An 18,189-nucleotide genomic window follows, 5' to 3' on the forward strand; every position below is an offset into this window, starting at 1 on the left:
CTACAAGAAAAACTGCTAAACACTATTGCTTTTTTTAAATGTATTAAAGAGTGACTGAAGATACATACTTGATTTGATTAAATCACATTGCTGAAACCTTTTAAATTTAAATTTAAATTTCACTGAAATAACACTGAACCTTGCAATGACCAAATCCTGTTTAAATCCAGGAAATTGTTTTGGGTTTTTTGCTATTGCTTTGTGTTGGCATAGAGAAAATATTAGCAGAGAAGCTCTTCATTTGAATGCGTGATGGCCTTTTACCCTTTGATAACAACTGAACTGCTAATTACAGAGCTTAAAGAGCTTAACCCCCTGTGGGCACTGGGCCGTGGGGTTGGGTTTAATCGCGGGAGGCCAAGAGCCTTTGTGATAATGAATGCATATTAGTTGGGGGAGGAAAGATTGAGTTTATCTCACTAAGTGAGGTTAAATGCAGTGGATTTTATTGTAATAGAATGCAATTCATGTCTCTACTCTAGTAGTCCTCCACAGCGTAACACTAGTATTTGATTTTTTTTTTTCTTTAATTAAAATTACAGCAAGTCCTGAAGAACTGCGTCGAAACTTGTTTCTTCAATTGAAAAAAAAAGTTTGTCAGAGTTAAGTTGACATGTTATTATTCAACCTAATTTTCTACGTTTTTAATGTTTAAGTATCTGCGTGAGTTTTTAAAAGTTATTTCCCCAGAAGTTTTAGCCAGTAAGTAGAAAGTATGAGATACCAAACTTTTACATTTTAAGATAATACGGTAACCCCAAACCCCGAAACAAGCTACCAATGCGAAGTGGACGAGTTTACAAGTTGTCCCTGAAGGCGACACCATGAAACAGCTGCCTGCCTGTTTGCGCATGCTCACCAAAAGACATGAATAACCCCTGGGTAGATGGGTAGAAAGGTGAGGAGGAATACAATAAAGTTTAAACATAGTCGTGTGGACACTAACTGTGTTGACGAGCGGTCATTTTAACTTTTACCGGTTCTAGCAAAGCGACATGGACTAGTTAACCTCGTTAAATAAGCACAGTGTGCCGCTAATATTTTGTTTACATACTGTTTACGACGAGGTTATTTCAACTTTTTGTGCTTGCCGAAACTTTGTTATGTTTTTTATCGACATTTGCTATGAACACAAAGCTTGCTTCGTGCCATGACGGTGTTTTTCATCAGTGGCATGGGATTTGCTAGCAGGAGAAAAGTGCCGTGGGACCGCGCGTTTGTTTCATTTGGAAAATCAACCACTTAAACACTGTCGGATATTTTAACACATTTATTTTTGTAATGTCCATGGAGTCTATTGGGAAGTTTGAGTTCAGCAGGAAAGACCTGATTGGTCATGGCGCATTTGCAGTTGTGTTCAAAGGCAGACATAAAGAGGTAACTTTCATATCTGATGTTAATTTTGAATTATGTGGATCTCTGGAGATGAATAGGTTGTGTTGTTGTTGTTGTGTTTATGTACTCCCTTTGTTTACCTTCCAAGAAACGTGATTGGGAAGTTGCCGTGAAGTGCATAAACAAGAAAAACCTTGGCAAGTCTCAGTGTTTGCTTGCCAAAGAAATCAAAATATTAAAGGTATGTATTTTTTTTTTTAATGGTGCTGTGGCATGTCTCCAAGAATACCTTTGACAAATATGTTTTGTTTTTCCCCCCACGCCTCTGCTAGGAACTGAAACATGAGAACATTGTTAGACTACTTGACTATCAGGTAAGGTTGCTCCCCCCATCCTCATCCTCATCTTCACAGCACATGCACAACAAAACACACGGACATGCTGTACTGTTGACTTTGCTGCCACATGATGCAAATGTTGCTGAAACACTGGCAACCAGTTACACAGCCAAGGCCAGAGCTTGATCTGAAAGGTTTAAGGGTCCTCCATCACAAATAAATTATTATATAAAATGCATAAAAGTAACCGTGTGGTTGATGTTCACTTCTAATGTATAGCACTAAATTTTGGATTTGCTTCTCGGGCTAACTGCTAAAACCTAAAAGGCTTTTAGCTTAGCAGATGACTCTATCACAGAACATTAATTTACCTGAGTATGCGCTTTCCTCTTCTCAACTTACTGACACTCAGATAGCCAGGCAGCCAGACATGGGTGAGGTGATCTATTTCTGACAGATGGCAGACTGCAGCCAGAGACAATGGCTTATAAAACACACAACCTGAGAAACACTGGAGAAACACCCACACACAAGAAAAATGAGTGCAGGTGACACGGGGAGATTTCAGGTCTGATGGCAGAAGCTTATGCAGGCATTAATGTGTGTAATTTACCTGGCATCTGTGCAATCTAAACCCTCTGGTATCTGTTATAGCCAGACATATTACACCACCACTGGCTTTATTATGGCTCTTCTCTATGGTTGTTGTTGGTAATGGTGGTTATATATATATATATTTGAATCATTTTAATCCTGTATTTTTCCTGTACTGTAATGAGGTTTTAAAACTGAAAACCTCATTACACCATAATAGCCTTGAGGTGTTTTGTGCAATAGTGCGAGTGGTAAACAGTTCTAAGGTTTCAGTCCTGCACACAGAGAGCTCATCGGCTTTAACCTGGTGTAATAAAAGCAAGACGCAACTTGATTTCCCACTTGTTACTTTCCATTAGAGTCAAGTGGACCTGGCTCGCTGAACATCTCTCGCTCCACTTCATATTACCTCGTTAGCTTTTTCAGTGGTATTGACAGGATCGAATTTCCCTGCGTCAAAGATGAATTTCTAGAAGCTGCTGCCGATGGGCCAAAAGAGTCTTACAAATCAGCTGATGTAACTCGTTGTGGCTATTGCAACACTGAATAGCCTGAACATCTAATCCAGTGTTTACAATGCCAGTGTTGTATTTAAGCAGTTTAAATATTTGTGACTTTAGTGACTCAAACTTCAACTCTGTTTTTTTAGCTATCATGTAGCCAGTGCTTAATAATACTACATGTAGCTTCATTGTGAATGATTTGCATATTATCTGCTTTTATTAACAGGAGACTGGGGGATGTGTGTATCTTGTTATGGAGGTGAGTTGTGTTTGAAATGCTAATGGTTGGTCTTGTTTTCATGGGAAAATGCAAATCTCATCCTCTACTCGGGCAGCATTGTCAGCCGATCTGATGCTTGTCTTTCTTGTCTTTTCAGTATTGCAATGGAGGTGACCTGGCAGAGTACCTTCATTGTAAGTTTGCTGCAAAACAAGTGGCTTAAAGCTCAGAATGTGCACGGTTTTTGCAAAAGCACAAAAGAAAAACAGGACATTCACACCTTATCTTTCCATTGCATTCGAGTGCTTGTTAACATGTCGTACTGGTGTGGCTTTTAAGAGGCTTAGCTAAGCTTTTTTGTAGTGTTTTGGGTGAATAATAGGATTCTACCAGGGCAGTGCGACCTAAGAAGTCAGGTTTAAAGTTCATTCTGTGAATTATCATTAATACTACCAAGTACTTAACCTAGATAAAAACCTGTTGACCTAAAGTTTCTCTCCAGTGTTTGCTTACAGCGTGAAAAACAGAGCAAAATGAGCAGCCTAAAAATAAACCCCCACCTTTTTTCTTTTTTTTTTTTTACAGTACAACATTAAATAAAACTCCTCTCACTTGAAAATTCCCCTGCTTCAAGTTTCAAGCCATGTTTCCAATAATGATGACACATGGAGTTAATTTTTCCTGGGGCTAGGCTTGCCCCGCTGGTGCGGCGCGTCGGTCTAATACGGCCCCAGTGCCAGCGGTCCTTAAAGACTAGAGCTGCCAATTCTGCCTCTCTGCCAAGGAGACACATACAGCTATTTGCAGCGCAGCACTCGGGCACATTTGGCAAGGTTCTTGCTGCACCCACATGACCTCACCCATCTGTCACTCCCTTATGCTCTGTCCTCTGGTGGAAAACAAGACGGCTACGGGGTGGTGATGCACTGGGAGGGAGGGGGTGTTGAGTGGAGCAGTAGGTGGCGGTGGTGGAATTTGTGGGGGGTGCTAGTGTGTCAGACAGCCTTGACCTTAATTTCTAATTGAGGCATTATGAATAAAATCTTCCTCCGTGAGGCATAGCAGCATTGACGCTGACACTTTACACCATAAATAAGTTACGGTGAACATGTGATAGCAAACAAAGTATATATTTATATCGCAATCCTTACAGCATGTACGTCAGATATTCTTCCAGATATCTGCTGGTAGCTGCATCATTTCTATGCTTGGCTTTGCTTTCCTGGTGTGTTTTCATATTTTGAGGTTTTAAAAAAAAAAGTCTCACATAAGTAAGCTAATGCATTTTCTTTTTATCCAGTATAATAAATCTTCTATCAGGCTGACTTTCTTTTTCTCTTTCTGTATCGACAGCTAAAGGCACTCTGAGTGAAGACACCATCCGTGTATTCCTGCAGCAGATATCACGGGCCATGAAGGTCCTACATAGCAAAGGCATCGTCCACAGAGACCTCAAACCCCAGAACATTTTACTCTGCCATCCAGAGGGGCGCAGGTCCAGTTCCATCAATACCACCTTTAAGTTAGGTAATGACTTACACTAGCATTAGATGGTCTAAATGTAAAATAAATACAAATGTGTTAATATAGATTTAAAAGGAAAACACTGTCACCTGTTTCTCTCACCCTCCAGCTGACTTTGGGTTTGCGCGTCATCTCCAGACAAACACTATGGCAGCCACGCTGTGTGGCTCTCCCATGTATATGGTAAGCATTAAAGTAGCTCACTCTGGTATCCTGTGCCAAGCAGGTGTGATGGCATCGTGCCTCTAAGCTGTTTTGGGGTTTTTCTCGGCCACAGGCTCCCGAGGTCATCATGTCCAGGAACTATAATGCCAAGGCTGATCTGTGGAGCATCGGTACCATCGTGTACCAGTCTCTGACTGGAAAAGCACCATTTTATGTGAGTAGCACTTTAAAAAAAACAAAAAAATCCCATGTGAACAAATACTAACAAAGACTTGCTAAGGTCCCTTGCATAATCACAAGCAGTCATGAAATTGTTTTGCCTCAGTTCACACAAACGACAAACTAACTGATGTCAAAGTGTAACATGATGCATCTTGTTCATAACATTAAAACGGAAAAACATGATTCGCGACATTGCCTGCTGGGTGATACTTCTCCACATCTCCTGTGTTGTTAGCTGGAAAACGTTGGGGCATCTTGTTAGAAATGAGCCTTGTTTACCTAAGATGGGATGATGAGAGAGGCAGCTGGAAATTACTGTGAGCCATTTCTGTGAACCCAGAGTAAATGCTGTTTCACAACCCCAGCTATTACTTTCCCCTGTTCACGTGTCTGCTCAGATGCCACTGTTGCACTGTTATTTGCAAGCTGCCTCAGCTGTGATTCACACATATATAGACACGTGCCAATAGTTTTACCTCCTCGTTGGTTGTGTATTTTGTGCTAAAGTTGCCCCTTCTGTCCCCGTGTAGACAGAGAAACATTGTGTTTGGCCCTTTCTGCCGTTACGTCTCTTGAGGTTATTTATATTGCAGTTTATTTTCTCTGACAATGGTTGGTTGCCTTTTATTTCTGCCTGGCAGGTCAGTGAGTTAAGTCCAAAGGTTAGCGAGAGGTGAGGCGCTGCTGCTGATGCCTCTGAGAATGATGTTTATTTGGTTTAGCCGGCAAGCATTCATTACACTTTGGCCTTTCTGGAAACCTGATTGTGTTTATGCTTGGGCTATATGGACCTTTACACAACCGTCCATTCAGTTCAAATGCTTCTATATAGCGACAAATAACAACAACAGTCACCTGAAGGTGCTTTATTTTATAAGACAAAGACCTCAGAGTATTAGAAAGAAAAACCACAACAATCAGACAATCCTTTATTAGCAACTGCTTGGTGACAGTGGGAAGGAAGAACTCCCTTATGATGTCGAGAGACCTAGAGCAGAGCTAGGCTCGGGTTATGGGGTGAGGGGATGGAGAAGAGAAAAAAGCAGTGGCGAGAGATCAAAATTTACATTTGTAAAGCTTTAGGCCAGAAGATCGGTTATTCAAATGCTTGTTTGTAAAGTCCAGACTCATTCATTTGCATTGTTATAGTCTGTGGGTGGTCATCTCCAAGTCTTACTCTTGTCTCTGTGTCTTTTGTATACAGGCCAGCACACCACATGAGCTTCGTCTCTTCTATGAAAGTAACAGGAACCTGTTCCCCAAGTGAGTACAAACAGCTTTCACTTAAGCACTCCAGCCCCAAACATTTTTAGACATTACCCTGCAGGTATATATTTCTGGCACCAATGCAAAACATCACAAAACTTAATTTTTTCCCCAAATGGAGAAAAAGACTGAGTTGAAAACTTTTAAAGATGAGCCTGGAACAAAGCAACATGCATAATAAACAGAGGAAGACGGTAGAAAGGCGACATAAACTGGCACTACTAAGAAATCTACCCTGGATGCTGATAATGTTTGTCTATAAATACACACTTCTGTCTACATGAATGATGTTTGATGTATATTTGGACACATGCACACACATATATAATTAGCTCTGAGTAACTAAGTCGCACAACTCTTCTAAGAATAGTGCTGTTGTGGAAGAAACTCATCCGGACACCTGACGGGACCGATCATTGACAACATTCTCCATCAGCAACTCTCACACAATTCATATTTTAGAGTTACAAACAACAGTGTGGAAATATAGAGAAATCCTTCTTCCTGTGAAGGATTTAATTCTCTATAAACGATTCTGCCTCGGCTTTGTTATCAGTGCATACAGAGGCCTTTGCAGCGAGGCCTCGTGGCTATTTGCAGTCGTTTTGAACGCAGCTTCTCTGATGTTCAGAATTTGGACTTGGAAAGTGTTCAGAGGGATTTATGGATTGTTTGCCCACTGCTTTCATGGTGTACTTTGCCAGCCTGTGTGTGGCTTGGAGCCATGCTTATCTTTTTCAGTGATTAAGCTGGGAGATAAGAAAGGCTCTGCCTGCCTGTGTGTGTGTGTGTGTGTGTGTGTGTGTGTGTGTGTGTGTGTGTGTGTGTGTGTGTGTGTGTGTGTGTGTGAGGGAATAGTTTGTTGTTTTCCTTTGGCTCTATATATAACCTGCCCTGAAGTGCTAGCTACTGGTCTGTATGGCTGTTGCTTTCCATATGACCCACATGCTGTAGGTCAGCACTTAAATAAACACATACACTATGGCTGACTGCCTGGAGTGTCATGACATCTCAAGGTCTTGTACTGAAGCCATAAATTAGATTAAGATGTCATATTTTAGAGTTCACAGTATGGAACTGAAGCAGTCTATCCACAAAATAACTCAGTGAACAAACTTGAACATGAAGTCAAAATATTAGCATGATCTAAATAAAGGCTATAATACACTGGGCTGTAAAAAGCTACAGAATAATCGTCCCATACTTTCTCCTCTCCCTACATCTTATTTTGTAATTAAAATGATTAGAATGATTGAATAGTGATAACCTTTAACAATTTGTTTTCCTGGGATTTGTATTATTAGCTGTGTTCTTATTTTCCCAGCATCCCAAAGGAGACCTCTGATAACCTAAAGCACCTGCTGCTGGGGCTTCTACGAAGAAACCATAAAGATCGGATCAGCTTTGGTAAGTCTGCCCCTTTTTATTAGTAAAAAACATAATTTAATAATTTAATTTAAAATATTTTTCTTATGTCTTTATCTTTTTTTTCAGAGGAATTTTTTAACCATCCCTTTTTGGAAACAAGCTCATCAACAAAGAAATGTAAGTGTCGCGTTGTTGTGAGGAGAGCTTAGTATCAGTGACGCTGTTATAGCTGAGGTCGTAACACAAGTGCTTTACTCTATTTTCTGTCGCAGGCTCATCAGTCCCTGTGCTCTCCTACCCCAGTTCTGGCTCCGGCAGCTCCTCCAGCAGCTCCTCCACATCTCATCTAGCCTCACCTCAAGTATGTTTTCTCGTGAAGTGAAGTGACCTGAAACCAGTTGGTCATCCTGTGAAATCCATAATTAATATTAGTTTTAGTTAAATCTGTGTTTTTTCTTCACTCTGTCAGCATTCCGATGGAGAGACGCACCAACCTCAGGCCAAGCTGCCTTACACCCCCGTGCAGGACAAACCTGGCTTCCTGCAGAAAGAAACAGCTAATCAAGATGGTAGATATATCCAATCTTTCACAGAAGATTATGTCTTGGTGCCTGCCCAGTTTCCCAGTAAGACTTCTGAGCATCAGGAGATATCAGATTCATCAGGATGTTTTTAGTGCATTATTTTTTGACATTAGCACAAAAAGACTGACTGCTCCTGTTATGCTGCTTTACAGGTGAGCATATATGCGAAGTAAACGTTGGGTCACCCCCAGAAAGTTCCCTTAAAGACCGTGGGTGAGTGTTCCCTTCTTGGCCTGAACACTATATGGGTTCAGTTAAGTATTACTCATTTATGTAATTTATAAATGTGTTTGTATAGGAGCTCACCACTGGCCGAAAGAGGTGGAAAGACACCCCCACGCTCTCCTATGCTGCGCTCTCCCCCCAAGCCTGTTAGGTAAGAGAAAGACTGTCAGAAAGCCAATTTTAGAGTTCAGCTGGTGGAAAATAAAAGAGGTCCGTTATGGATAATTAAATTGAACGTGAAGCTAGATCCAACAGTATTTATATTCATGGTATACAGAAAGTGTGATTTCATAACATGTTTGTTCCACTGCTGTTTATAACTGCTTTATAAAATCAGCTGCCCACTCTTCTGCGTTTCCCCTTTTAACCATGCAGCAAGCCAGCTGAAACACTTGGCAGTAACTTCAGCCCGTCTGTTCCCATTCCCGTCCCAACTCAGATCCAAAACTACCAGCGTATGCAGTGTGTCGGCTCTCATGGCTCCACCAGGCATGTCCATCCATCTTATCTGTGCACCAACCCCACCTCAGAGTCTGACTCTTATGTGTTCTCTGTTTCCTTTGTCTAACAATGTCTCATCTCATTCAGGGTCACGTTATACTGTCCCAGCAGTCCCAGCAGCAGTGAAAGCCCACCACAGTATGAAGAATGTGGATCTCCCAGTCCAGTCTTTACCTTCAACTCTGGAGGGAGCCAACCTCAACATTCTTCCCCACCGGGTAACTATATCAGTTGGCTTCTGTATTACCTATGGAGGCATTCATCTGTATGTGTCATACACAAATACATCACTTTTAAATTGATCCCAGTCAACTTTTATATACACAGTTGACTGGACATTGGAAATGCACACAGAGACTGCAGCTCAGATGATTATTGTTATAAGAAGGTTAAAAAAATAGTTAATTATTATCAGAGACTGATGTTTATGTGGCCTTTTTTTAATGTCTGAAAGGGGCTTTTGTTAAGCAGACCTATTCCACTGTAGCTTTCCAACAGAAATACACACACTCTCAATTTCACCATCTCACACAAACATTATTTTTTTGTGGATTTCTAAATTTGTTTTGAGGTAAACTGTCGGTATTTGATTTTCTCTGTAGCTTCTTTTGCTCTCACTCATCTATTTTTTTATTCTAAACTCCTAGAGTCAAAGAATGCATTTACAAATATCATGTGCTCTTTAAAACAGCGGTTTTATATGTATAATGTTCTGTTCTCCAGTGGGAACAAGCCCAAAGACGTCAGAGCAGACTCTCCCACTCAGCACAAGAACTGGGCTCCTCGCTGCTTCTCCCGACATGCAGGACAGGCCCAAGGTCAGCTTCAACATGCCATACAGAAACAGTGTATCTAATTAATATTAATAAACATTTTACAGTTAATATTAAGTCATCCACTCTACTCTGCCATTCTGTCTGTGACATTGGAAATTGTTTTGCAATGCACACACCACAAAAACTGGGGCGATTTCCTTCCACATCTCTTTAAAACAGCACATTTTTACACTTCCTATGGTGTCAGCGGATAATAGAAGATAAAATGGGGACAGAGGGAAAGATGTTTCAACATTTCCATTTCCTTTTCAGCAGCAGGTTCAGCCAAGAATGCCAAACAGAACCAGGACAGTCCCAAACCTGCAATCCCTTGACCCCGCTTCCCAGGCCAACCTCAGCCGTAAAGCAGCCATTAAAAAGGGCTCTTTTAAAAGGTATGAGCAGTGTAATACTCCCACACTGTTGTTATAAATGGTTGGAAAAATAAATAAATGGTTAAATCATTATGAATTGTTTGACAATATTTTAGCATTCTGGAAAATTACAAGCTAATATCGCAAGTCTAATTAAGACTTCATATGAGAGCCTGCTACTAAGAGATAACACACAGTCAAACATATGCTGGTTGATTAATTATTAATGCTCACGAGGGTGTCTGTGGATATATTACATGTGCAGATCAGTGAGCACGGGAAGGTTATCTGACATGCTACTGAAGGCGGCCCTCGGAGCTCAGCTCTTTGAAGAAGGAAGAGACGAGAGCCTCAGCAGTGAGAAAAGCATGGAGATAACAGGTATCAGTGCAACGTGCTAAAAGTAAAACCAGTCAAATGACTTCTAAAGGGGCAGCGTCTGTTTTCTGTACGAACGAGTCCATTCATCATGACTTTAAGTGAAGAAGGTTTTACAATCACCGCACATGTAGGGAAATGTGACACATGTTTGGAACATGCAGTAGGCACAAAGCGCCCTTTGTGAAGTATCTAATTCAGTCACCATGACCACTGCATTACTTTACTTCAGTTCATCCAGGCTACCTTACCAGTGGGGTCAGCCATCTGACTCTTCTTACTTGTTCCTACAGCACCCCCTGCTGGCTGTCATGGAGTTTTCCGGTGCTCAGACAGCCCAGTTCCTGTGATTTTCACTATGGGCTCTCCATCCAGTGGAAACTCACCTCCTGATACCATGTCAATGAGGAGGTTCTCAGGTAGGTGTCCTGGCTTCCCTCACTACTAACTTTCTACTGAGGGCTTTTATTTTGAACCGTCATTTTAGTTTTGCTTATAGGAAGGTTTAAATAAGTCTCTTAATTTCAGCACGCTTACGATATAACCGCTTAATCTGATTGTAATATGCTGCTTTTTGAGTTTGGACATCACTGAGACTCTTAACATAAAAGAAAATTGTTGTGATTAACCAAGGAAAACTATTATTACAGGCCATTTTCCATTTGTTAAGTGTTTATATTTTCCATCATTTTTTTAAAGCTAAAACGTGTTATCAGTTAACTATTTACATATTCATGAATTATGTATCAGCTGTATGTGGTAAAGCTAACTTTGCCTTTTTATTAAATACAGACACTCCCAGCTACTTAAACTCAGGCTGGCGTCTTCAACGAAGAAACCGTAGGCACAGTGACACTGAAGCCATGAATGTTATTCCACGCAGCGGCCTGATTTTTCATCCTCCAGAGCTCCCTGAAGACACATTAATGGAGGTACAGTCAAATGCCGATAGTGGTCCACAGTGAACACTCCAGGATCGTCAGTAATGTACATTTGCGGGTTCCACATGAAAGTTTTCCATATTGAGAGTATTTTATGCGCTCTTTTCACAGGAGGCTCACACAGATGCTCTGACTGACTTGCGGTTCACTTTGGCTTTCGTCCAGTGTGTCATGGAACTGGCTTCCTCTAAGGACCCGGGGCTCGAGCCCATCAGCAGTCCCGACGTTTCCTTCCTAGATCAGAGCTTGGTGGCTGATCAGATCAGCCTTCTAAGTAGAGAATGGAGGTAAGAGGCATTACAGTTTCTCCACATGTGGAGTAGCTCCATTTGTTTAATAAAAAAAGAAAATCTTAAAAGTAACTTCTTATGTTTCCCATCTAATGTTCCAGCTATGCAGAGCAGTTGGTGCTGTACATGAAGGCTGAAGAGTTTCTGTCATCAGCTCTGCACAGCGCTAAAGAAAATATCAAGAAAGGCGAGCTGTTTCCATCTGCTACAGTCAAACAAGGTGAGAACAACAGTCACTTCTGTAGATTTGTAAGGTAAATGTTAAACGTGTGAATTTCTCCAGAATCTCCCATAATTTAAATCACATGACCATGTAGGTCAAATTGTTTCAACATTATTTGACATATTTGGCTCAAAGCTCCAAACTGTGACTGTGTTTGTTACACAGTTAAAACCGCTTCTCTGCTTGCAGACTGCGCAAACTTAGGTGATTACCATAAACAGTATGTAAGATGGACTTATCTTTCAAGTCTGGCATGCTGTTTAAGGCCACCAGGGCGTCCGCTTCTATAGACATCGGCAAGCAAACTGCCTTCTTCTCTGACATCTGTAAACACTTTAATCATGAGTTTATACCCACAGTCACTTCTCACAGGTCGTCCCGAATAAAACATTAAGTCCTGTTTGTGAATTTTTATCATTCTAAGTTTCAGAAATGATTGTTATGCAGGGTACGTAGAGAAGATGCCGGCCTATGACTCTGCAGATTCGCATTCAGTTCCACCCCTCATTTGTCACATCCAGTAACAAAAACCAACATGTGACATTGAAAACGCCCATTCTGACCCTTTAAAATTACATTTCACAAAATAGTGGGCGACGTCATGGAGGCTACATCAATCTTTTATATTGTCTATGGTGTTTATTCAAGATGCCCTATATTTGTGGCTACCACTGAAAAAGTAAACCTGACTGAATATTCCTGCCTCACTGTCATTTTCTCTGCTCCTATGGGTCTCTATATTTACTGCTGCCACACATACATACAAGCTAAAAAGGAGAATGGAAACAGTGACTAAAACTGAGATGAAAGAATGCACGTTGGCCACAAAGTGCACCAAAATCTGTCAGTCAGGAAGACAATATAAGAAACTGAAGTCATTCTTTAAACTCCTGTTGTATGAGCACAACCACTTAGGCACAAATATTGTGTGTATCTGTGTGTATATATTAACAGTTAATGAAAGTAAAATGTTCCTGTATTAATTCTGTTTTTGCAGTGATCAGGAAGCTGAATGAATTGTACAAGAACTGTGTGGCCTACTGTCGCTCCCTCAGCGATCAGCTGCAGACCTTCTTGCTTAACAAGCAGAAACTTATGGACAACTTCAATGCACTCACAGCAGAGAAGCTCATCTACAACCACACTGTGCACATGGTGAGCTCATTTCACAGGAGGATATTGATATTCACTCCAAGATGGACTCTGTCCATGCTATGAATCGTTATCTTAGCTCTTTAAATATGTGCATGTGTGTCTTGTTTTTTTCCCTCCATTCAGGTAAAGTCTGCTGCTTTAGATGAGATGTTCCACCATGGCACCACATCAGTGCAGCGCTACCATAAAGCGCTTGTGCTCATGGAGGGTCTGTCCCGAACCCTCACAGAGCAAGAGGACATTGACGGCATAGAAAAATGTACGTGGAAGCTCTGTGACGCAGAAACCATTAAAGAGAAATTTTAAATGCTAACATTAGTCATTGTATTCATGCATTTGTCATGTGGTCACTGAGTTTTTCCCTTATCTCTTTAGGTAAGCAATGCATTGAGCGACGGCTCTCAACTCTGCACACAAAGCAGTATTTATGAGCGCCACGGCTGCATCAATAGCAACTGCATTATCTTGCCTCATCCATCTGCCATCACTGTCTGCACTTTGATCTCTCCTAAGGGAAACGACCACTGGAGCGTCTGCTCCTCTCATTTCTCCACCCAATCTGTAATTGAAAGATAAAGGTTTGAAAAGGCTGGAAGTTCTTGAACACAGGTTGGGTTATGAATGTTTAACAGCTATGATCAGGTAAATCGTTTTCAGTATTTGTTTTGTTACAAACCGTACGTGTTAGTGTGTTTTGGTGTTTTCCACATAGAATGACGAGCTAAATTAAGAAATGATTGCAAGTGTTTTATACTTGAAGCAAAGATTACTTTGTGGTTTTCTGTGTTCGAAACATTTGTGTTATGTGTCTGGTGAATCATCACCAGCCTGCGAGACTCTGAAGAGTTTGAATGAGATGACCAAATATTGCCAATGTGTAGCAACACTTGTAAACCTGTGCCTGTATTTTTCTGTCTTTGCATTATAACAGAAGAGTGAATATGAATGTAATGAAAGTATGCTCTAACCTGATACACAATAATTGCCTTACGACTGCCAGTCTTATGGCCATATAGTGTGGAGTGCAATAAGTATTTGACATTTGAATGAGATTTTAGTTTTACACATGATCCAAAAATCCCTCCCTTGGGTGGGTGATATACTCAGCTACGAGGTACTTCAAGTGACTTTTTCTTCTTGCCGCATTGCTACTGCTGTTCGTGTGTATCTATGCATATTTCTTTTTTTCTTGTGTGTGTTGTACATTTGGAGATTTGCTGATTTTGAATTTAGATATGTATGTTTGCATTCAATCCATGTGCAAATTAACTGTGCATGACATTAGGTGATTTTAAGTAATTGTTTGAAGTCTGTTTACCAAATGCCTTTTGTATTGTTTTAAGACTGTCTGTCAAATGTTGCCAAGATAAGTTGTTATACTGTGTTTGATCAAAATAAATATTTATTATAAAGTCACTTACAGTTTGCAGTAGAAGTCAATTTCAGTCTTCTTACTCAAATGGTAAATGGCCTGCATTTGTATAGCGCTTTACTCAGTCCCTAAGGGCCCCAAAGCACTTTACATTACATTCAGTCATTCACCCATTCACACACAGGCGATGGCAAGCTACATTGTAGCCACTGACAGAGGGAGGCTGCCGGACACTGGCGCCACCGGGCCCTCTGACCACCACCAGTAGGCAAACATGGGGTTAGTATCTTGCCCAAGGATATTTGGCATGCAGTCAGGAGGCAGCCTGGGATCGAACCACCGAGCTACAGCCACCCAAAAGTCAAATGTTGACTTTTGTCATAGCTTCTGTTTAATTCAAAGCCATAAGTAATTATAGTTATTACAAACTTTATAATCAGGATTTAGCTGAAAGTATACCATTTTACTACATAATATCCTTGTTAACTAATAAGCTGTGAATGTATGAATCATCCAGGCTTTATTCAGTGTCATAATGAGCAAACATATAAGACACACAAGAGTAAAGAAAAAAAACAACAACTATTCAAACTCTCCTCGTTAGCATTCTATTCAAGCACTCTCCTCGATTAGCATTCTTCTTCAGGCGATTGCTGTATCTCTTATTTAGTGAACTTAGAACGTTGTTCCAGTGCAGACCTCGGTGTACTCACCATCCGCACGCCCCCATGTGGTTATCATGGTGAGACGTGAAACCTGTCATTTATCTTGTATTTGCAGCGGATTCTTCGGCTAGAGTAAAACTCCCCTCTTGAAATTAATACCGTACTGTGACCATAAAAACCATGTGGTTATATTAAATATATTGAGAACGTAATATGAATGAAACCATGAAAAAATAAATATGAATGAATAAAAATAAAATGAATAAATAAATATCCCGTTCATTTCAATACGCATGATCTGAGCATGCGCGGAATGATACGGAGCGCTTCTTTGATCTTCTCAAAGGAGAGTGTGACGTGATGTCACCGTCACAGTTTCGACGTCACCATCTCTGCCACAGGAGTCCATAAATAGAGGTGCTATAACACAGTTTGGTACGTCTTCAGAAACAGCGAGTTGTTTTTGCAAAGCGAGTTGTCTTTGACAAAGATAATACTTTCATACAATTCATACAAAGTTTTTTTCTTTTGACACTGTGCTTTTATACTATTAAAGAAATGTCGGAGGAAACATTAAATAATTCACCGAAGGACAGAGATAATACAAAGGAATTACATTTTACGCGACAGATAGCGTTTCTCGCTGTGGATCTGGCCAAGGCTACAACTAAGTCCCGTCAATTACAGAAAGAGAACAGGACTCTCAGGAAAACTATACATGATCTTGAGACTAGTAGCTTTGAGCCTCTGCAGCAGTTGCAAAGAGAGAATGAGAGATTAGCTCAGCGTGCAGAGCTTCTCCAGGAGCAAAATAGAATGAATATTACTAGGATCAACAACCTTGAAAGGAAGTTGAATGAACGAAATACTCGTGTCACAAAACCACCTACTGACGAGTCTCAGACTAGTGGTTGGTGGAGTGCTGGTGTCAACCTCGCACTTCAAGTAGGTGAATGTCTTGTCACACCAGAAGTTGTTCTTCCTCTAGCTCACGCCATCGCAACTATTTTCGTCATGTAGAATGAATATTACTAGGATCGACAACCTTGAAAGGAAGTTGAATGAACGAAATACTCCTGTCACAAAACCACCTACTGACGAGTCTCAGACTAGTGGTTGGTGGCGTGCTGGTGTCAAACTCGCACTTCTAGTAGGTGAATGTCTTGTCACACCAGAAGTTGTTCTTCCTCTAGCTCGGGCCATCGTAACTATTTTCTGCTGAAGTGAATGTCCGTCCTCTGTGGGATTATCCTTATTATCCATTCCAGCCCTACTGTAGTTGTGGATGTGGACCGGGTGCCTTTTGAAAACAGTAATAATCTTTTCCAGCCACGGTCCACAATCTGTGCTCTCCTTTATGTCCAATTTTATTTTGCCCTCACCTCCCAACCAGTCATGACAGAAGACTGCCCCTCCCTGAGCCTGGTTCTGTCACAGGTTTCTTCCTGTTAAAAGGGAGTTTTTCCTGTCCACTGTTGCTCATAGGGGATCACTTGATTGTTGGGATTGAATTTTTGGATTGAATTTAATTGCCTTAAACTGAAATTCAAAAATTCAAGTGAGGGGTTGACCAGGGCTCGCAAAATCGCTAGCCCGACGTCCCGGGGCTAGCGATTTCTCCAATCGGGCTACCAAAATCCATCTCAGCCCAGCCCATCGGCCCGTCGGGCTGGGCTGAGATACATTTTGGTAGGTTCTGATAGTAGAGAGCACAAAATGGGTTAGCTGGATTGTTTTTTTTTTTATTTGTAGTTTTTGTGGTGCTCCATACTTCAAAAACTACAAATATAAACAATGCGGTTGGTGGCTAATCAAAATAAAGAAAAATAATATTTTTAAAAAAAACATCGACTACTGCTCTGTGTGTTTACTTCAATGAAGACTTGTATTTATTGTGATAGAAAAATATAAATTGTCCAAAATATTTGAGAGTTTTTAAATTAGCACTGCATGAGTTTAACTGTGGCACAGACGGCTGTCGGCCTGGTGAGTGAGAGTTCAACCTCCAAACTGAACCCAGTGTGTTACTCACAGAATCACAGATTTACTCACATTTACTGATTGTTCTGTAGGGTCTTTACAATTTTCAGCCCCTTCAGGTGACTGTTGTCTTCTGACTCCATCTTTAGGGTTTAGTTAGATTAAATATTTAACCAGTTAATTTAAGAATGAAAGACACATTTATCACAAAGACACTCTTATAATGTAGATTAAATGTGTGTTGACATAACATCTAGATGTATGATTAGAAAGAGAGAAATGTTGTAATGACATGAACAAAGTGCAGTATTCCAAGATGGCATCAGAGTTGTAACACCTTTTATACTCATGTTTTTATAATTATGTTAAGTGTAAAAGCTCAAAGATAATGACATAGATGCATCTGTTTCTGTTATTATCACAATAATCACAACATAAAATGATTATTGTGACATTTTTTCTGTGCTGTATTAAGGTTACCAGAGTCAGCTGGGGATTCATGAACATCATCAGTGATGTTTCTCCACAGCGGGCTCATCAGTACCTGGTGACAGAAGGTCAATCCAGCTCTGACTTGAGGCTGTTCAAGAATCAGCTCCACTTGATCTGGTTCCACCTCTACCACAGGCAGAGAAACACAGGGTGAGATCGCCTCCTGCCAGTCATCACGCTGTAACTGTGTTCAGGTGTTAAATTCATCCATGTGATTCAGCAACACTGTAAAATAATATTAATTTCTTTGGTAAGAAGTGTGTGTTTCTGTTCTTAAATTGATCATCACCAGCCTGGACTCTTTGTTGGCCAGACAAAATCAGAAACGGAAATCATTGGTTTTTACAACTGGGTCCAGTTCTACCTGCAAAGGATATAAGACCAGGGAGCATGATTTGGTAAGTATAACATTTCACCAGACAGAAGAGTTTGATTTCCTTTGATTTCAGTATTCTCAGCCGGTCGGCCTCATGTGTGCCTGATCACAAGTCGGTCCACTTCATACATGCACAGTAGCGCGGGCAAATAGTTGCTCACACGCTCACTGTGGCCATTATTGAGCTCGCGTTGGGTGGAGATGAGAAGTTTCAAAGAGATTTAATTTATATATTTTATATAATCAAGTAAATGTACGAATGACCGGCAATAATTCAGTCACT

The 18,189-nt window shown here is 40.7% G+C and overlaps 1 protein-coding gene across 3 annotated transcripts; it reads left to right on the plus strand.

Annotated features, from left to right (window-relative positions):
- The first annotated feature begins 887 nt into the window (after window positions 1-887).
- Window positions 888-14,431, plus strand: ulk1a (unc-51 like autophagy activating kinase 1a). Of its 3 annotated transcripts, none has more exons than XM_031743611.2 (27): window positions 888-1,377; window positions 1,484-1,576; window positions 1,668-1,709; window positions 2,997-3,029; window positions 3,148-3,184; window positions 4,344-4,517; window positions 4,624-4,697; window positions 4,792-4,893; window positions 6,106-6,164; window positions 7,492-7,574; window positions 7,662-7,712; window positions 7,808-7,896; window positions 8,005-8,161; window positions 8,272-8,332; window positions 8,418-8,495; window positions 8,720-8,833; window positions 8,933-9,063; window positions 9,569-9,663; window positions 9,934-10,055; window positions 10,300-10,415; window positions 10,706-10,831; window positions 11,205-11,344; window positions 11,465-11,640; window positions 11,745-11,863; window positions 12,864-13,021; window positions 13,145-13,280; window positions 13,397-14,431. In XM_031743611.2, the coding sequence occupies exons 1-27, from the start codon at window positions 1,282-1,284 to the stop codon at window positions 13,450-13,452; spliced, it is 2,718 nt and encodes a 905-aa protein (XP_031599471.1). In that variant the 5' UTR covers window positions 888-1,281; the 3' UTR covers window positions 13,453-14,431. The 3 variants fall into 3 exon arrangements, with proteins under 3 accessions (XP_031599471.1, XP_031599477.1, XP_031599485.1); XM_031743617.2 differs by having other exon boundaries at window positions 9,937-10,055; XM_031743625.2 differs by having other exon boundaries at window positions 8,005-8,104.
- The last annotated feature ends 3,758 nt before the right edge of the window (window positions 14,432-18,189 follow it).

The sequence above is a fragment of the Oreochromis aureus genome, linkage group 12 (genome assembly GCF_013358895.1).
Source record: "Oreochromis aureus strain Israel breed Guangdong linkage group 12, ZZ_aureus, whole genome shotgun sequence".
In the NCBI taxonomy this organism is placed as follows: Eukaryota; Metazoa; Chordata; class Actinopteri; order Cichliformes; family Cichlidae; genus Oreochromis; species Oreochromis aureus.